Source organism: Rhinolophus sinicus, chromosome 4 (assembly GCF_057876585.1).
Source record: "Rhinolophus sinicus isolate RSI-liver-muscle chromosome 4, RSI-T2T, whole genome shotgun sequence".
In the NCBI taxonomy this organism is placed as follows: Eukaryota; Metazoa; Chordata; class Mammalia; order Chiroptera; family Rhinolophidae; genus Rhinolophus; species Rhinolophus sinicus.
Window position 1 is genome coordinate 8530286 of NC_142504.1, and position 14756 is coordinate 8545041.

Sequence of the window (14756 nt, forward strand, 5' to 3'; positions counted from 1 at the left end):
ACAGAAAAATTTAAAGTAATTATGCCATCCCTTTATCTGATAATTCGTTTAAATGACATAGTACTGTATATTAGAAACCAGTGCAAAAATATAATTGTTCTACCTGAATCATCTCCCAATTTTACTTCAAACCATTTTTGGTTCCCTTGTTACTACAAAAAACCCATTTCTACCTTCGGTAACGAATCGTACACTAACCACACACCAAAACAGCTTAAATTTTAAGATCTTTGTTTCCTCGTTTTTATTTTAAAAAATGAGTTCAACAACTTGTTTATTGACATGATAAGAAGAATGAAGATCTGTATTTTATATAAAGAGTCTGTTTATAAGCTTCTTTTCTTCTCTGGCCTATGAAATTCTGTGTATCCATACAAGGTCAAATACAAAGAAGACGGCAACATGTGGAAGAAATCCAGAAAACATAACTGTAAACTAGTGCCATTCACAGGATCCAACTGTATCCTACCATCTGATTTTCCAAGTATCCTCATGGGATCCATGGAAAACAAATTAATTCAAGTCCAGGAATTTCAAACTTTTCTTAACAAATCTATTCCAAATGGCCACTTTCCCATGCACTTTACTTAAGCAGGTCACATCAGCATATTTTATGGCATCACTCAGAGTTCTCTAAGATTAAATGCATAATTTAATACTAAAGGAATGAATCAAGGGCATTTTCAACTGTTTCTCTCTTCAAAATAAAACTAAAGCTCATTATATTGTTTATGTGTATTAATTTATTGAGGCCTCTTGGATTCCTAGATTCCAGAAATCCAAGGCACTCTTTCTTCTAATACTGTTGTTTTTCAATCTGAGGAAAAAGAATGTCAAACCTTCAATGTTTATACTGCTTCATTTCTTTCATTTTCAAAAGGCTGTTAATACACTAAACATTTCTAACCTAATGTGTAACAGCCATTTGTTATGATAAATAAAAAGTGTTAATTAACTGTATTAAATTTTGAGGCGAGGGTTCAAGTTTTCTGTCATGACCTTATCATGACCTACACTTGCTTCGGCATCACAGCCAAAGCTCTGCAGATACTGGAACAGCCTGAGCCTGAGCCATTCCACTTAGCTCAAACACAAAAACTATTTTAATTATTTAGTGCCTCAAAAGATAAACATCATTTTAAATGCTTCATTATGTTCCACAAGAAACTAAAAGAAGCAATGACCAATACAATAGTTATGCCCACAGACTACTTCCTTCCCATCCACACCCAGAACTAGTTCATTGAGAAGCAAGTTCTCTAGTATTCTAATTCTGCCTTCTCTTCTCACTACACCTCATTTCCATCTCCTTACACGGAGATCTTGAGTCCCTTGTCCCTTTCATTTTCCACTAGCACCGCCGCCTCCCCCCCCCCCCAGCCCTTTATTTCTTTTCCTTTCTGCTCAGATACCTTTCTGTTCCATAAAACTCATGAACATCCCCCTCAGCATGAATCCCGTTGTCTGACAATCCTCATGTGTGCTCCTTAGTCTCCCGCCTCTCATTTCCCAGGACTGCGCTTCCCAGGCTCTGCCTAGGATCTCTGCCACCACACTCTGGAAAGCACCTTCTCTCTACCTGAAGACAAGAGCATCCCCAATTTGTCTGAAGCAATCAATGATCTCTTCCTGTTCGGTGGAACAGATCCCATCTTTCCTAAGGCTAATCTCTCCATCTATGCTGCGGATCTGATCACTGTCCATGTTCAGAGCCATCTTGACAAATGTTTAGACTATTTCCCTGTATCTTCAACCTCTCATCTCTTAGGGGCCGATTCTCCACAGGACATAAATATTCTCTGGAAATAAAAACCACATGATTTTCTGGGTCCTCTACTCTCAGTCGCCAGGTATTCTCTCTCATCCCTTCCTTCAAAGCTACCCATCTTTACTGCCTTCCTTACCACTCATTTCTCAACCCACTGCCTTTTACCCTCCACTCCTACTACTTCACTAACGTCTACCTCGCCAAGGTCACCTCTGCAGCACCTTACAGCATCTTTCTCACTAAATCATAATTGTTTGCTACATCCTTCACTGATTGTGAAACTTTTGAGAATTTTGACTGTGTCCATCATCACTGTAGCCCCCAAACCCAGTGTAAGACAAACATTCAAATATCTGTTCTGTGAATGACTGGTTTAGAAAAAAACTACCAAGAGGGGAGCAACATCAACAGGAAAGTTTCCTAACTGGACTTTATAAAAATGTTTCAAAGAGCCTATATATATATATATGTTATCTTTGGGATAGAATTCATTGTTTTCACCTTTTCGCACCTCCAAAATTTTTGTGCCCATTTAATGTACACTAGTGATTTACAGGACTTCACAGATCAAGAAAAAAATATTTCAAAGGAGACCAACATAAGGTTCCAAGTAAAAACTTTAAAAAAATCTAACACTGTCATTTCACAAAAGAAACTGAAATGGATTTAGTCTCAGAATAAAGGACAGTCTTTCCCTAGGAGATAGTTGGCATCCTTTCACTGACATGAAGATCTAAAAAATTTTAAAACATTATAAAACTTGCTACCATACATACTGCATGTAATATTATCCTGCATAGTATTATTAATTTGAGGATCTATATTTGAGATTGGAACAGGAAGGGGAGCTCAAGTGATCAATTTTTTCTATCATTTCATTTTAATCAGTCTACTGGGAAAAATATATATAGAAGGGTGCAAAAAAAAATGTATACACGTGGACACTTTTGTCAACGTTGCTCAAGCAGTTCACTGTAATCTGAAGTGTCTGGATGCTGATGGTAACCACTTTGAGCACCTCTTGTAATTGCAGAAGTCAAACGTGACTTGTATTCATCTTTTGTAATCGGTATATATTGAGTATTACAATTTTAATATAGTTTAATATGTGTATACATATTTTTGGCACCTTGTGTGTGTGTGTGTGTGTGTGTGTGTGAATAAAAATGGAAGTAACATGATGCTACTTCATTCAACTTGAGATATTCTGAAAGAAGGAAAAGCAGTTCCTTCTCTTCCGTCCTTCCCACAGAGACAGGACAAAACAAGTTTGCAGCAAGCCAGAGACACTACAGAGCAGAGGTTCTCAAAGTGTAAAACTCGGACTGATAGCTGCATAGCCTGGGAACTTATTAGATGTGCAAATTCTTCGGGCCTTGCCTCAAACCCATCAAATAGCAAGCTCTGGGGTGGGGGGCTCAGCAAGCCCTCCAGGGGACGGCGATGCACACCCACATTTCAGAATCACTGGTATAAACACCTCCAGGACAAGAGTGTCAGCTTCCGTTTGGAACTGCACAGCTCAGGGTCATGAGGCCCAAGACAGGAGGTCAGGAATGAATCTCAAAGGACTTCTAATATTGAAAAGCTCATCCAAATCAGAACCACTTAAATATAACAGGAAGCTCAGAATCATATCTGTTCAGTGTAGATAGTTTCTCCTTCCTTCCAAGACTGAAGGAATTTCTTTTTAAGATACAAGTCTCTTGTAAATAAACGATGCTCAGGGAAGAGATTATGAAACCGTGGTCTTTATTAAAATTTCACTCCCTTTTTGGACTCAGCACCGTATTTTTCTATCCTTCTTCTTCTTCTTTTTTTTTTTTTTTTGACAGCTGCAAGCGTTCCAGAAAGCCTTCAGGTCAGGAAAATTGCAGACATTTGCCTTTTGAAATTCAGGACTGTATGATCCTCCTGGGCTAATATGTCTGGGTTGAGATACAACATCTGACCACTTTCTACTGAGAGAATTCATGAGATTCCAAGAGCAGATCTCTGACAGATTACTGGGCTTGGCAAAGAGCCGGTCAACTGTGAAAGAAAATTACATTCTATTCTCTAACTACATTGAATGACCTGGAACATGTCATGTTCTCTCCAGGGTAAGTGAGGAAAAAATTTAGATGATCTTCAAATTGTTTCAGTATACCAGGGAATACCTCCATAGTACAGTCAAGAAAGAGGGCTGCTCTGGGCTTCTGTCAGGATAAATCCAGTTCTCAGATGATGTAAGTGTTATTTTTGGTTTTGAAAAAAGGGGAGGTGGGACTTAACAGTGGTACACAGGCAGTTGTCTTAAAAATCTTACTAGAGATACTTTCAGCCCTAATTGCTCCCTTGTTTTCAAAAAAGGAAGAATCAGGAAGATAATCACAATAAAACAGGGCACTTTGGAAGTGTTACCTTAAAGGAAGATAAAGTGAGTTTAAACTGGATTATTCTGGAAATAGGTCAGTACAAAAAAGAATTCTAACAAATCGAGAGCATTTCCAATGTCTTGAACAGATGCTAGCCTGAGAGAAATTCTCTGTAATTTCTGAAATGTAAGGGACCATTAGCTAGATAAGAAATTCCTCCAGATAAAGGAGGAAAGACAGGAAACATTAAGATGGTCAAAGCACTTCAATGAGATCTGAACAGTTAATGAGTTTATAAGACATGTTCAATCTTGCAAGAAATCAAGGAAAACAAAATGAAACAATGAAATACCTTAATACTTTTATGTATGCACACAAATGTACGCAATAAATACGAGTGCCTATGTCCACCAAAAGATATGTACAAGAATATCCACAGGGGTCAAAAACTGAAAATCCAAATGCTCATCTACAACAGAAAGGATACGCTGTGAAATGTTCCTACCGTGGAATACTAGACAGCATGAAAAAGCTACAGCTACACGACATGAACAAATACCAGACATAATCTTCAGTGAAAAAACCAGACACAAAGAATACACTGAAGTGAAGAAGTTCAAGAACAAGCAAAATTAATCTATAGAGAGAGAAGTCAGAAAGGTGTTTATATTTAGGGGTGGGTATCATACTGAGTGAGAGAAGGCACAAGGAAGCCTTCTGGAGTGCTAGAAATGTCTATCTTAACCACCACCTATCGAGGTGGTGGTTACCTGGATTTAAAATTACATATACAAAAATTCATCACGCTGTATGCTTAAATTTGTATCGTTTTAGTATACAAGCTACACAACAATTAAACAAATTAAATTTTAATCAACACAACTTTAAAAAAGATCCTCAAATTTTAAAACTATTCCATTTAATCTACAATGGTGATTACAGGACTTCACAGACAAAAATCAACAAAACTTCAAAGATCCTCAAATTTTAAAATACCCTAACTAAACACTTACTCTTATATTTTTAAATCGTTTCTTCAGTCATTCAACAAATACTGGAGGTTAACATACAACAGATGAAGTTCTAGGAACTGAGCTTACAGCAGTGAAAACTGAAATCCCTACCCAACTAGAGCTTACACATTTGGAGTGACGGGTAGGGACTGGAAAGAGTTCACAGGGTGGTAGGGGAGGCCTCACTGAGAAAGCGAGTTTTAAGCAGAGAACAGAAAATCAGGGAGCAAGCCATAAGCGTCTCTCAGGGAAGAACACTGCAGGCAGAAACACAGGAAGTGCAAGGGTCCTGAGGTAAAAGTGGAATTATCTTGTTCAAAGAACAAGGAGGTTGGTTTGGCCAGAGCAGAATAAGCCAAAAATGGGTAAGTGTAGAAAGTAGGTTAAAGAGGAGAGTGAGAACAAATACTACAGGGTCTCCTACATATTGTAAGGACTCTGGCCTTGCTGTGAATGAGACAGGAGGCCACTGAGGAGTTTTGAGCAGAGGTGCAACATGATCTGATTTATACTGTAAAAGGAGACTCTCACCTCTTTGTTAAAGAGACTGGAGTGGTGGCCAAGGATCAACCAGGAAGGTGAAGTCGGAGGCTACTATCGTAATAATCAGGAAGACAGATGATGGAACCATGGATATGAGTGGTACCAGGGAGTGGGAAAAAGTGGTAGGATTCTGGATGTGTTGTTAAAAGTAGAGGTAATGGGATTTGTGGATGGATTACATGTGGAGTTAGAGGAACAAAGGTTCCAAGTTTTTGATCTGAGCAATGAGAAAGGTAGAATTGTCATTTAGTGAGATGGAAAAATCTGCAGGAGAGCCACTGGTTTTGTGTAGACAGTACCATACGGTCTATCAATATTTTTGATAAATTTGTTGGTTTGGCAAATTTATTTTTGGCATAAAGACTATTAGAGGACAGACTTTGTTGAACTGACCTACAACCAATTGTTACTATGAATTTTATGCTCCCCCTCCACACTACTTTTTAATCTTTTGGATATATTTTCTTCAAGTGTGTGTGTGTTTAAAATTATAAAAGCATGCTCACTGTATAAAATTGAGAAGATACAATTAAAAAGAAAAAATACTCAGTCTCATAATTTGGGGAATCACTGATGACTATTGCATATAAATCCAATTTAATACCATGTTTCCCCAAAAATAAGACCTAGCCGACAATCAGCTCTAATGCGTCTTTTGGAGCAAAGATTAATATAAGACCCGGCCTTATATTAATCTTTGCTCCAAAAGATGCATTAGAGCTGATTGTCCGGCTAGGTCTTATTTTCGGGGAAACACAGTATACTTTTTGCAGTATGTGAACCATGCTAGAATAAGCACAGTTGTAACTACATTACAAATAATTGCTCATTGTTTGAGCAAATACTTTGTTGCAGAGTATGTCAAACTAGATTTCTATGTGTTGAATTCTCCGGGTTTCATGTGATGATACTCTCATCTCTTCAGACATATAGACAAAAATCACTGTACAGATGAATCAAGAAATACTGTTCGTTTGTGTTTATTAATAAACAAAGTAAAACAAAACATGGTAAGGTACAAAACTTGCATGAGTTAATTGGCTTCTATCATCCACTCAGCAGTAGTCTACTGGAATTCAAGCCTAGTACTCAAAGGGAAGTCAATAACTTCCTGAGTCCATCTTGCAAATTCAAACCTAGTAAGCGACAGAAAACATCATGTGTGGATCATTACAAAACCCACTTCTCTTAAGTATCCCGTACTAGCTAGCACCAGACAGTTCAGACATGGTCCACAGAGGCATTTTCTATGTTATTTTAAACTACTTTCATATATTACATTTGTAAAATAATGATACCACTTCCTCATAAAGTTCTTATAAGAATTAAGTAAATTAATGCATCTGAACTGCGTTGCACGGTACCGGGAAGGTGTTAATGACTCACCACGTGTTCTAGTATTAAGGTCAGCCTGGCGTTATGCCAGGTGCTAGAAATAAAAAGAAGACTCCAAAAACCTCATCAGCACTAATCACCAAGAACACTATTGGTCGGTACATGACCATTAAGATCTAACAGGTATTTTACATTAAATATTCATGAACTTAGGAATCTACACTGGGGTTTCTTTAACATTTCTACATTACCTAGTTTACTGATCTTGAATTGAAATACCTACATTAAGAAAGTTAAGTTTAACTTCTTGCTTAGGATTAAAATATCCAATATTGATCACAAAAAATAAAAAACATAGTAGAAAGTTTTTAGAACACACTTTTGCAGGTAATTTGAAATCTCAAGCTCTATGAGGGATACAAAAAAAAAAAAATCCTAAAACAAAGAACAGCTTTAAAAAGGAGAAATAAGATATTCAAGTCACAGAATTACTTCTTCGGGTTCTTACTACTAAACTGCATCTTGCAGTTTGCTATATGTGAGCTTCTGCCTCGAGTTTCCAGGCTGTCCTCCCAGCTCGAGACTGGGACAATCACTACCAATCCTTCAAATCCAGCCCCAGCATCGCTATCACAGTAAAGCCTACTCCAGCCAGAACTGTTCCTTCGCCTGTCTGCTTATGTGCTGCATCACTACACCAACAATTTGTAATCAATAGTTTCGAGCAGTGCCGCCCAACAAAAATGTAATGTGAGCCACAAAAGTAATTTAAAATTTTTCAGTAGCCATTTTAAAAAAGAAATGAAATTCATGTATTTTACTTAACCCAACACAACCAAAATATTATCACTGCAAAATGTAATCAATATAAAAAATGATTTAGAGATATTTTCCATTCTTTTTTACATATACTAGGTCTTCAAAATCGGGGATGTATTTTATACTTGCATTAACATCTCAATTTGGATTATTCCTATTTTAAGAGCTCAACAGCCACATGTGGCCACTGCACTGGATAGTACAGATCTAGAATGCAGCACTTAGCTATACAAAGTGTGCTCTATGGACCAGCAGCATTGCTACCATCTGGGATTTTGTTAGCCATGCAGACTCTTTGCCTACCTCAGACCTAGGAGAAAACAGGAAGTAAATTTACCAAGCTCCCCAGGTGATCTGAATGCACATGAAAGATTGGAAAGTACTAAATTAGACCACACATAACTTGGGAATCTTAATGAATTGCTACTACCATTCAACCATCATGTGGTATTATGCTACTGACTAATACAGAACACTGTGTTTAAATAATAATGACTTTTCCATAAGTCATGTTTTCCCAACACTGTCCAATAGAACTTTCTGCAATGGTGAAAATGTATTTGCACTGCTCAAATTGTAGCCATTTGCCATATATGGCTACTGAGCCCTTGAAAAGTGACTACTGTATATGAGAAACTGAATTTTTAATTTTATTTACTTTTAGCTCATTCAAACTTAAATAGCCACATATGGCAAGTAGCTACCATACTCGACAGCATAACTCTTGTGTTATTATTTACTACATCACAGTGTAATCCCTAGGAGGGTTCTCAGGACAAATTTAGAAGGTTTTAACCTAGATAATTCTTTTAATTAGCTGCACTTCTTCTTCTCTCTTATCAATAATCACATTAACCACTTTACACTGGTTGAGGCCAAATCTGAAACCTACCTCTAGGGAAGCATAATAAAAGTTATAGAGCTGTTTTGTGTGGAAACATTACTGCAGCTTCTATCAATTAACAATATTAATATACATACCTGTACAGTCTTCTTTATTCTATGGGAAGGACCTGGATACTCTGGAGAATACAAATCTGTGAGGAATAATGAGTTGATTAACGTTGACTTTCCCAGTCCAGATTCACCTAAAAGAAATAAGGGGAGAAAATCTGTTAAACTCAGTCCTGTTATCGACCTTAATATTCAACCATTGCTATAATCAAACTTGCTTTATATAAGTACTTCTTGGTGGGACAAGACAGTGACATTAGAAAATATACTAAAAGACTTACTATTAGAGTAAGTTCTTTGTCCTCATTTTCTTATCTATCAAACTGGACTCATGTTTCCAAGGATTTTTTTTAGCTTTATGATTTTACAACCTGTGATCTTTAAAAGTAATGTACCTGAAACAAGAGCCTCTATTTTTACAGTAATGCATTCCTAAAGGTCAAAGTTAGTCATGACGGAAACACTAAATTATATATTGCTGCTTTAGTGAAATAAAACATAAAATAAATTAACTATAAATGCTTATTATAGACAATACATAATTAATGAATGACCAAAGCAAGAAATCATACAGCTATGAAAAGTAGGAATCTGCTGAGAAAAAGAAAAACTAATCACAAGGCACATCAGTATAAAGTGAAACACAAAAAATTACTTCCAATTTACCTTCCCATATATCACACAGCATAAGTATAAATTAGACTAAAAAAATGGCAGGTAATTACTTTTTCCAGTGCTTCTGAGAGAGGTAGGAGTAGAAATGGAGGAAGGTAGGACACAATTTCCATTAAGATCACATACTCGTCTTTGACATTCCATGTCAAGTTTAATATACCTCACCAAATACAGTTAATTTGTATCAAAATGTAAATAGCTTCAGAATATACATAATACAAGGCTAAAATAAATGACAATCATATTGTAATTATCAATTAATATGGCACAGGGTTAAAGAATCTAGGTATTGCTAGTTCATTTTATAGGCACCTTTAGCCTAAATAAGTGATGTCACAATATTAACCTTACTATTTGTGTCTAGATTCTTTTTATGTTGGCTCTCAAGAAAGGTAAGATCCATTTCAGGTGGTCTGAAGCTTATCTACCCACTTTGAATGAGGGGATGCAAATATTTTTTAGATGTAAAAATTTCATAAATTTCTAAGTTACAGGAAAAAAAGTTATAGTTCTCCATACTTGCTTCTTTCTTATCTCTTATACACTGAATAAAGGAAAAAAGACTAGAATAAAACCTAAAAATTTGGGGATAATCAGAAATATCTATATTACTTTCATTTAGAAGCATAAATGAAAATTTTGGGTGCTGATAAAAATATTTTTGGGTGTTAAAAGGACACTATATTAAAAAATTAACTGTACTGCACTGTACTGACTAAAATTATGTTTAGACCTTATTTTATATATTAAATCACTCCCCCACACACACACACACACACTTTTTGGTGGTGATGGGTTGCATAACAAAAGGAAACAGGGCAAAGCAAAAGGAAAGATGAAGGAAAAAAAAGAGCCTGAAAGACAACACATCAAGATGTTATTTAATAAAGGCTACTGTGGAGTAGCAGAATTGTGGGTTAAGACTTTTTTCCTTTGCTTTCTACATTTCTGTGTGCTCTAAATTTTCTTCACTAAGCTTGTACTGTTTTCATAATTTAAAAAGTAATCTTGAGTGATGTCAGCAAAATAGCAAACTAGGAAGGTCTAAGCCCTCCCAGAAACATCAAAAACAACTAGAAACCAACTGAATTAACCCTAGTGGAGCTCTGGAAAAACAGACAAATGTCTATAGCAACCAAGTCCATGCCCAGTCAAGAAAATGCCAAGTGTAAAACAACAGGGAATTCCATGTTATTTTAATTTGCTATTGCCCTATCCTCCTCCCTGTGGTATGTCTGGGTCCTAAGGAGGTGGAAGCCCAGTTCCCAAGCCTTCTCTCAAACCAGAAGGAACAGAGTAGATTTTGCTTAAAACATTTCAACCTTTCTAGGGTCTGCCAGAAGGACTGGTTCCGGTCTTGCCTAACTGAGATTTCAGGTGGGAAAAGCACTGGACACCACTGGTGAAAACTGTCGGGGGGGCTACAAACCTGCAGATTTCTGGAGCAAAAGATTACAGGCGAATAGACACCACAGATCACCTAAGGTCCCAGAAGCTGGGGTGAGACTGGTGGAGAATTAAGATTCAAAACCATCCACGTATGCAGGGGAAATTGAGACAGCCACACACAGGCCCAAGCAATCAATACACATGTTCAGGAAAGTCCTGGGAAGACCTTAAACTTTCACTCCAGGCTGAGCTCTCGGCTTACAGCATGGCCAGCGAACCATCAGTAGCCCCTGACATACAATGCCAGTCTGTGAAGACTTGAAAGGGTGACTGTTTTTTAAAATGCACAGTTTTCAACAACCACCACCACCACCACCACCAACAACAACAACAACCTCCACAAGGCATGCAAAAGAAACGAGAACACACTCCATAGAAATAAACCAAACAAGTTCCCAGAAACCATTCCTAGAGCAGCACAGATATTGGAACTTACTAGATGAGGACATTAAAATAGCTGCCTTAAATATGTTCAAAGAGCTAAAGGGAAAAAATGTGCAAAGAAGTAAAACAAATCAGGAAAGCAATATAAAAACAAAACAAGAATATCAAACAAAGACAGAGAAACTGCAATAAGAAACAAACAAAATTCTGGGGCTGAAAAATAGTACAAAACAAACAAAAATTCTGGAGCTAAAAAATATAGTAACTGAATTGAAAAATTTATTAGAGAGGTTCAACAGCATAATTGAGCCAGCTAACAAAAGAATCAGCAAACTTGAAAACAGGACAATTAAATTACTGTATTTTCCCGTGTATAATGAGCACCTTTCTGCCCAAATTTGTGAGGGAAAAATAAGAATGAGCATTATACGTGGGTAGTACTAATTCTGTGTCTATGTAAATGGTTTCAATTCTTGCATTTATTCTTATGAGCTAAAAAGTGTAACTCTAGAAATCAATAATGATATCTATGAAAAATAACACTCTGGAATACAATCATCGGTTTTGTTGAACTTACAACGAACTTTCAACGATGAAGAGTTCTTGGCCTTCTATGTGTAAATATCATAAATTTGTTACTGGTACATAAAATTTCTTGTACCTTGTATCTGTTCTTGTGTTTTGTAATTATTTGTTACATAAAATTTCTTGTATCATAATATGTTAAAAGATAAATGCTAAAATTCCTTTATAATACAAAAAACAAGAACCTAAATGTAAATAAGTAGAAATTTGAATTAAAAAATTAAAACGAAACATTTTTTCCTGAAAGTTTGGGCCAAAATTGTGGGTGCACATTATACACGGGAGCACATTATACATGGCAAAATATGGTATTGAGTCTAAGGAGCAGAAAGACAAAAGAATGAAGCAAACACAGCCTGAGGGGCTTGAGGGACACCATCAACTGGATCAAAATACATACACAATGAAAAGTTTCAGAAAGAGAAGAAAGAGAAAGGATCAAAGAGATCATCTGAAGAGAAAAAATGGCCAAAAATTTTTCCAAATTTGATGAAATACATAAATCTACAAATCTAAGAATCTCAACAAACTCATGATGTGACCCACACCGAGACACAACATGATCAAACTGATAAAAGCCAGAGAGAATCTTGAAAGCACCAAGAAAGAAGCGATACGCACAGAAGGCATCCTCAGTAAGATTGTCAGCCACGTTCCCAGCAGAGACCTGGGAGGCCAGAAGGCAGCGTTATGACATAAATGTCAAGTGAGAATTCTATATCTGGCAAAACTGTGCTTAAAAACTGAGATAGAAATTAAGGTATGCCCAGATAAACAAAAACTGAAGGAATTAATTATCACTACATATGCTGTACAAGAAGTGCTGAAAGGAGTCCTTCAGGTTGAAATGAAACGACCCTTGACAATAAAGATCTCCAGTAAAGGTAAATACATAGACAAATATAAAAACCAGTATTATTGTAATTTTGGTTTGTAACTCCATTTTATATTTTCTATAAAATTTAAAAGACAAATTAAAAATAACTATTAATCATATATCTATGTTAATGAGTACACAATGTTTAATGATACAATTTGTGACATCAATAACAAAAAGGTGTGTGTGGAGGGCTGTATATGAGTGGTTGGGTATAATTAAGGTAAAGATGGTACTAATTTGATTATTAAAACAGGATTGTTATATGTAACTTCTATGATCACCATAAAGAAAATATCTATAGAATATACAATAAATGATGAGAAGAGGAATAAAAAATGTGACACTACAAAAAAAAATCAATTAAACACAAAGATTTTATAGTTTACATTAGGATAAACTTCAACAAACTTTAGAAACACACAGGTTCAAAAATCCTAGCTTTTCCACTTTACCATTATGCAACCTTTTCACTTCAGTTTCCTTATCAGCAAAATGAAGAGGCCGCTCATTACTGAGTAGTGAAGGAAAATGAAATGTAGCACAATATTTCTTATAGTGGATATTCAGGTTTTAAAAATTCAGAAAACTTCCTGTACAATTAGTCCAAATCAAGGAAGTTTTACCCCTCCTCTTCATAAAAATGATTTGTCAATAAAACTGACTCCCTCAAAAATGGCTATTTTTTAATATGATCACACACCAAAAAAACTAACCAAACAAAAAAAACTGTTTCTTAAATACCAACTGAAACCACCTTTTAAGCTCCTAGCATTGTTAGCATTTCTATTTTAGGCTGCTTACGTCCTACTTTTATCTTTATTGCCATAATTATCTTGGAGAGGAATCTGATCAGTTTCCTCAGGTAAGTTTAAAAAGGAGATAAGACATAAATTTCATATTTAGGTATTATATTGTCATAGACGATTAATATCTGTAAGTTTCCTCCTTTACTATCGGAGAGGGAAAAAATAGAATGATATAGTAATTATTGTATATCTCTATGTTTATAGACTTGTTTTCAATCCTTCAACAATTGCTCACAGGCATTTAAACAAGTTATTTTACAGTTGGTAAATAAAATATATAGTAAAGTTTAGTATATATCTGGCTCTAGAGAACTTAGGCTCATGATTTTCCTATTTAAACACAAGACTTTTTTTGGGAGCAATTCTCCTTGTGAGAGCAATGGTTAAGATTTCTTCCTTATTAAAATTACTTAATTCTAAATAGCACGTATTAGGTTCGTGCAAAAGTAACTGGGGTTTTTGCAATTATTTTTAACCTTTTAAACCGCAATTACTTATGCACCAACCTCATACTACTATTATAAAACTTCTAAATGCTGTCTGCTTTTTTATACTCAGTAAAAATCAGAAAATACCCAACCATACTTCCACTTACGATTTTTTTCCCCCAGTGCATTTTTTTTCTCTTCTTCATTTGAACTCTTGACATTAACTACATGAAATAACAGCTTATACACTCTGAACTAAAATTTAGCTGTGGTCAATTTTTGATGTATCAGGAGGTATCTAAATAAGTTAACTTCCATCTATTCCTAGACAACTCACACTGCAATTATGGGTCAAAGCTTTAAGATTCCATGCTTATGTGGTATCCCTGAAGGTTGGTTATAGCAACAAAGGGTAGATTATCTTGCTTAAATTCAAGATAAAAAATTTCAAGACACTTTAGCACTAGTTACGGACATTAAAAATATGTCAGAGTAAGTAGTGAGTATATGGAAAGAAGGAGCTAGCCTGAAATTTAAAGGGAAATAAGTTTCCTATTTCACCAGCTTATGTGTGTACTTTATACTCTTTAAGGCTAATTTACAACTTGAACGACTACACTAATTGGGTGATCTCTGTCAAAGTAAACACGACAAAAAACACAGAGTATCATTTGACCACAGAAAAGATAATTTCAGAATTCAACATGTTCATGTGTAACAGGTGTTTCTCTAGTTCTCATCTCCACATTTATGCTTATAG

The 14756-nt window shown here is 35.7% G+C and overlaps 1 protein-coding gene across 2 annotated transcripts in view; it reads right to left on the reverse strand.

Moving 5' to 3' along the window:
• The window catches only part of SEPTIN7 (septin 7), an 86214-nt gene that overhangs the window by 29698 nt on the left and 41760 nt on the right, over positions 1–14756 (reverse strand). For both annotated transcript variants that reach the window (XM_074340997.2, XM_019726311.3), the window contains exon 3: positions 8817–8923. In XM_074340997.2, coding sequence (XP_074197098.1) covers positions 8817–8923 — 107 coding nt within the window. The remainder of the gene's footprint in view (positions 1–8816; positions 8924–14756) is intronic.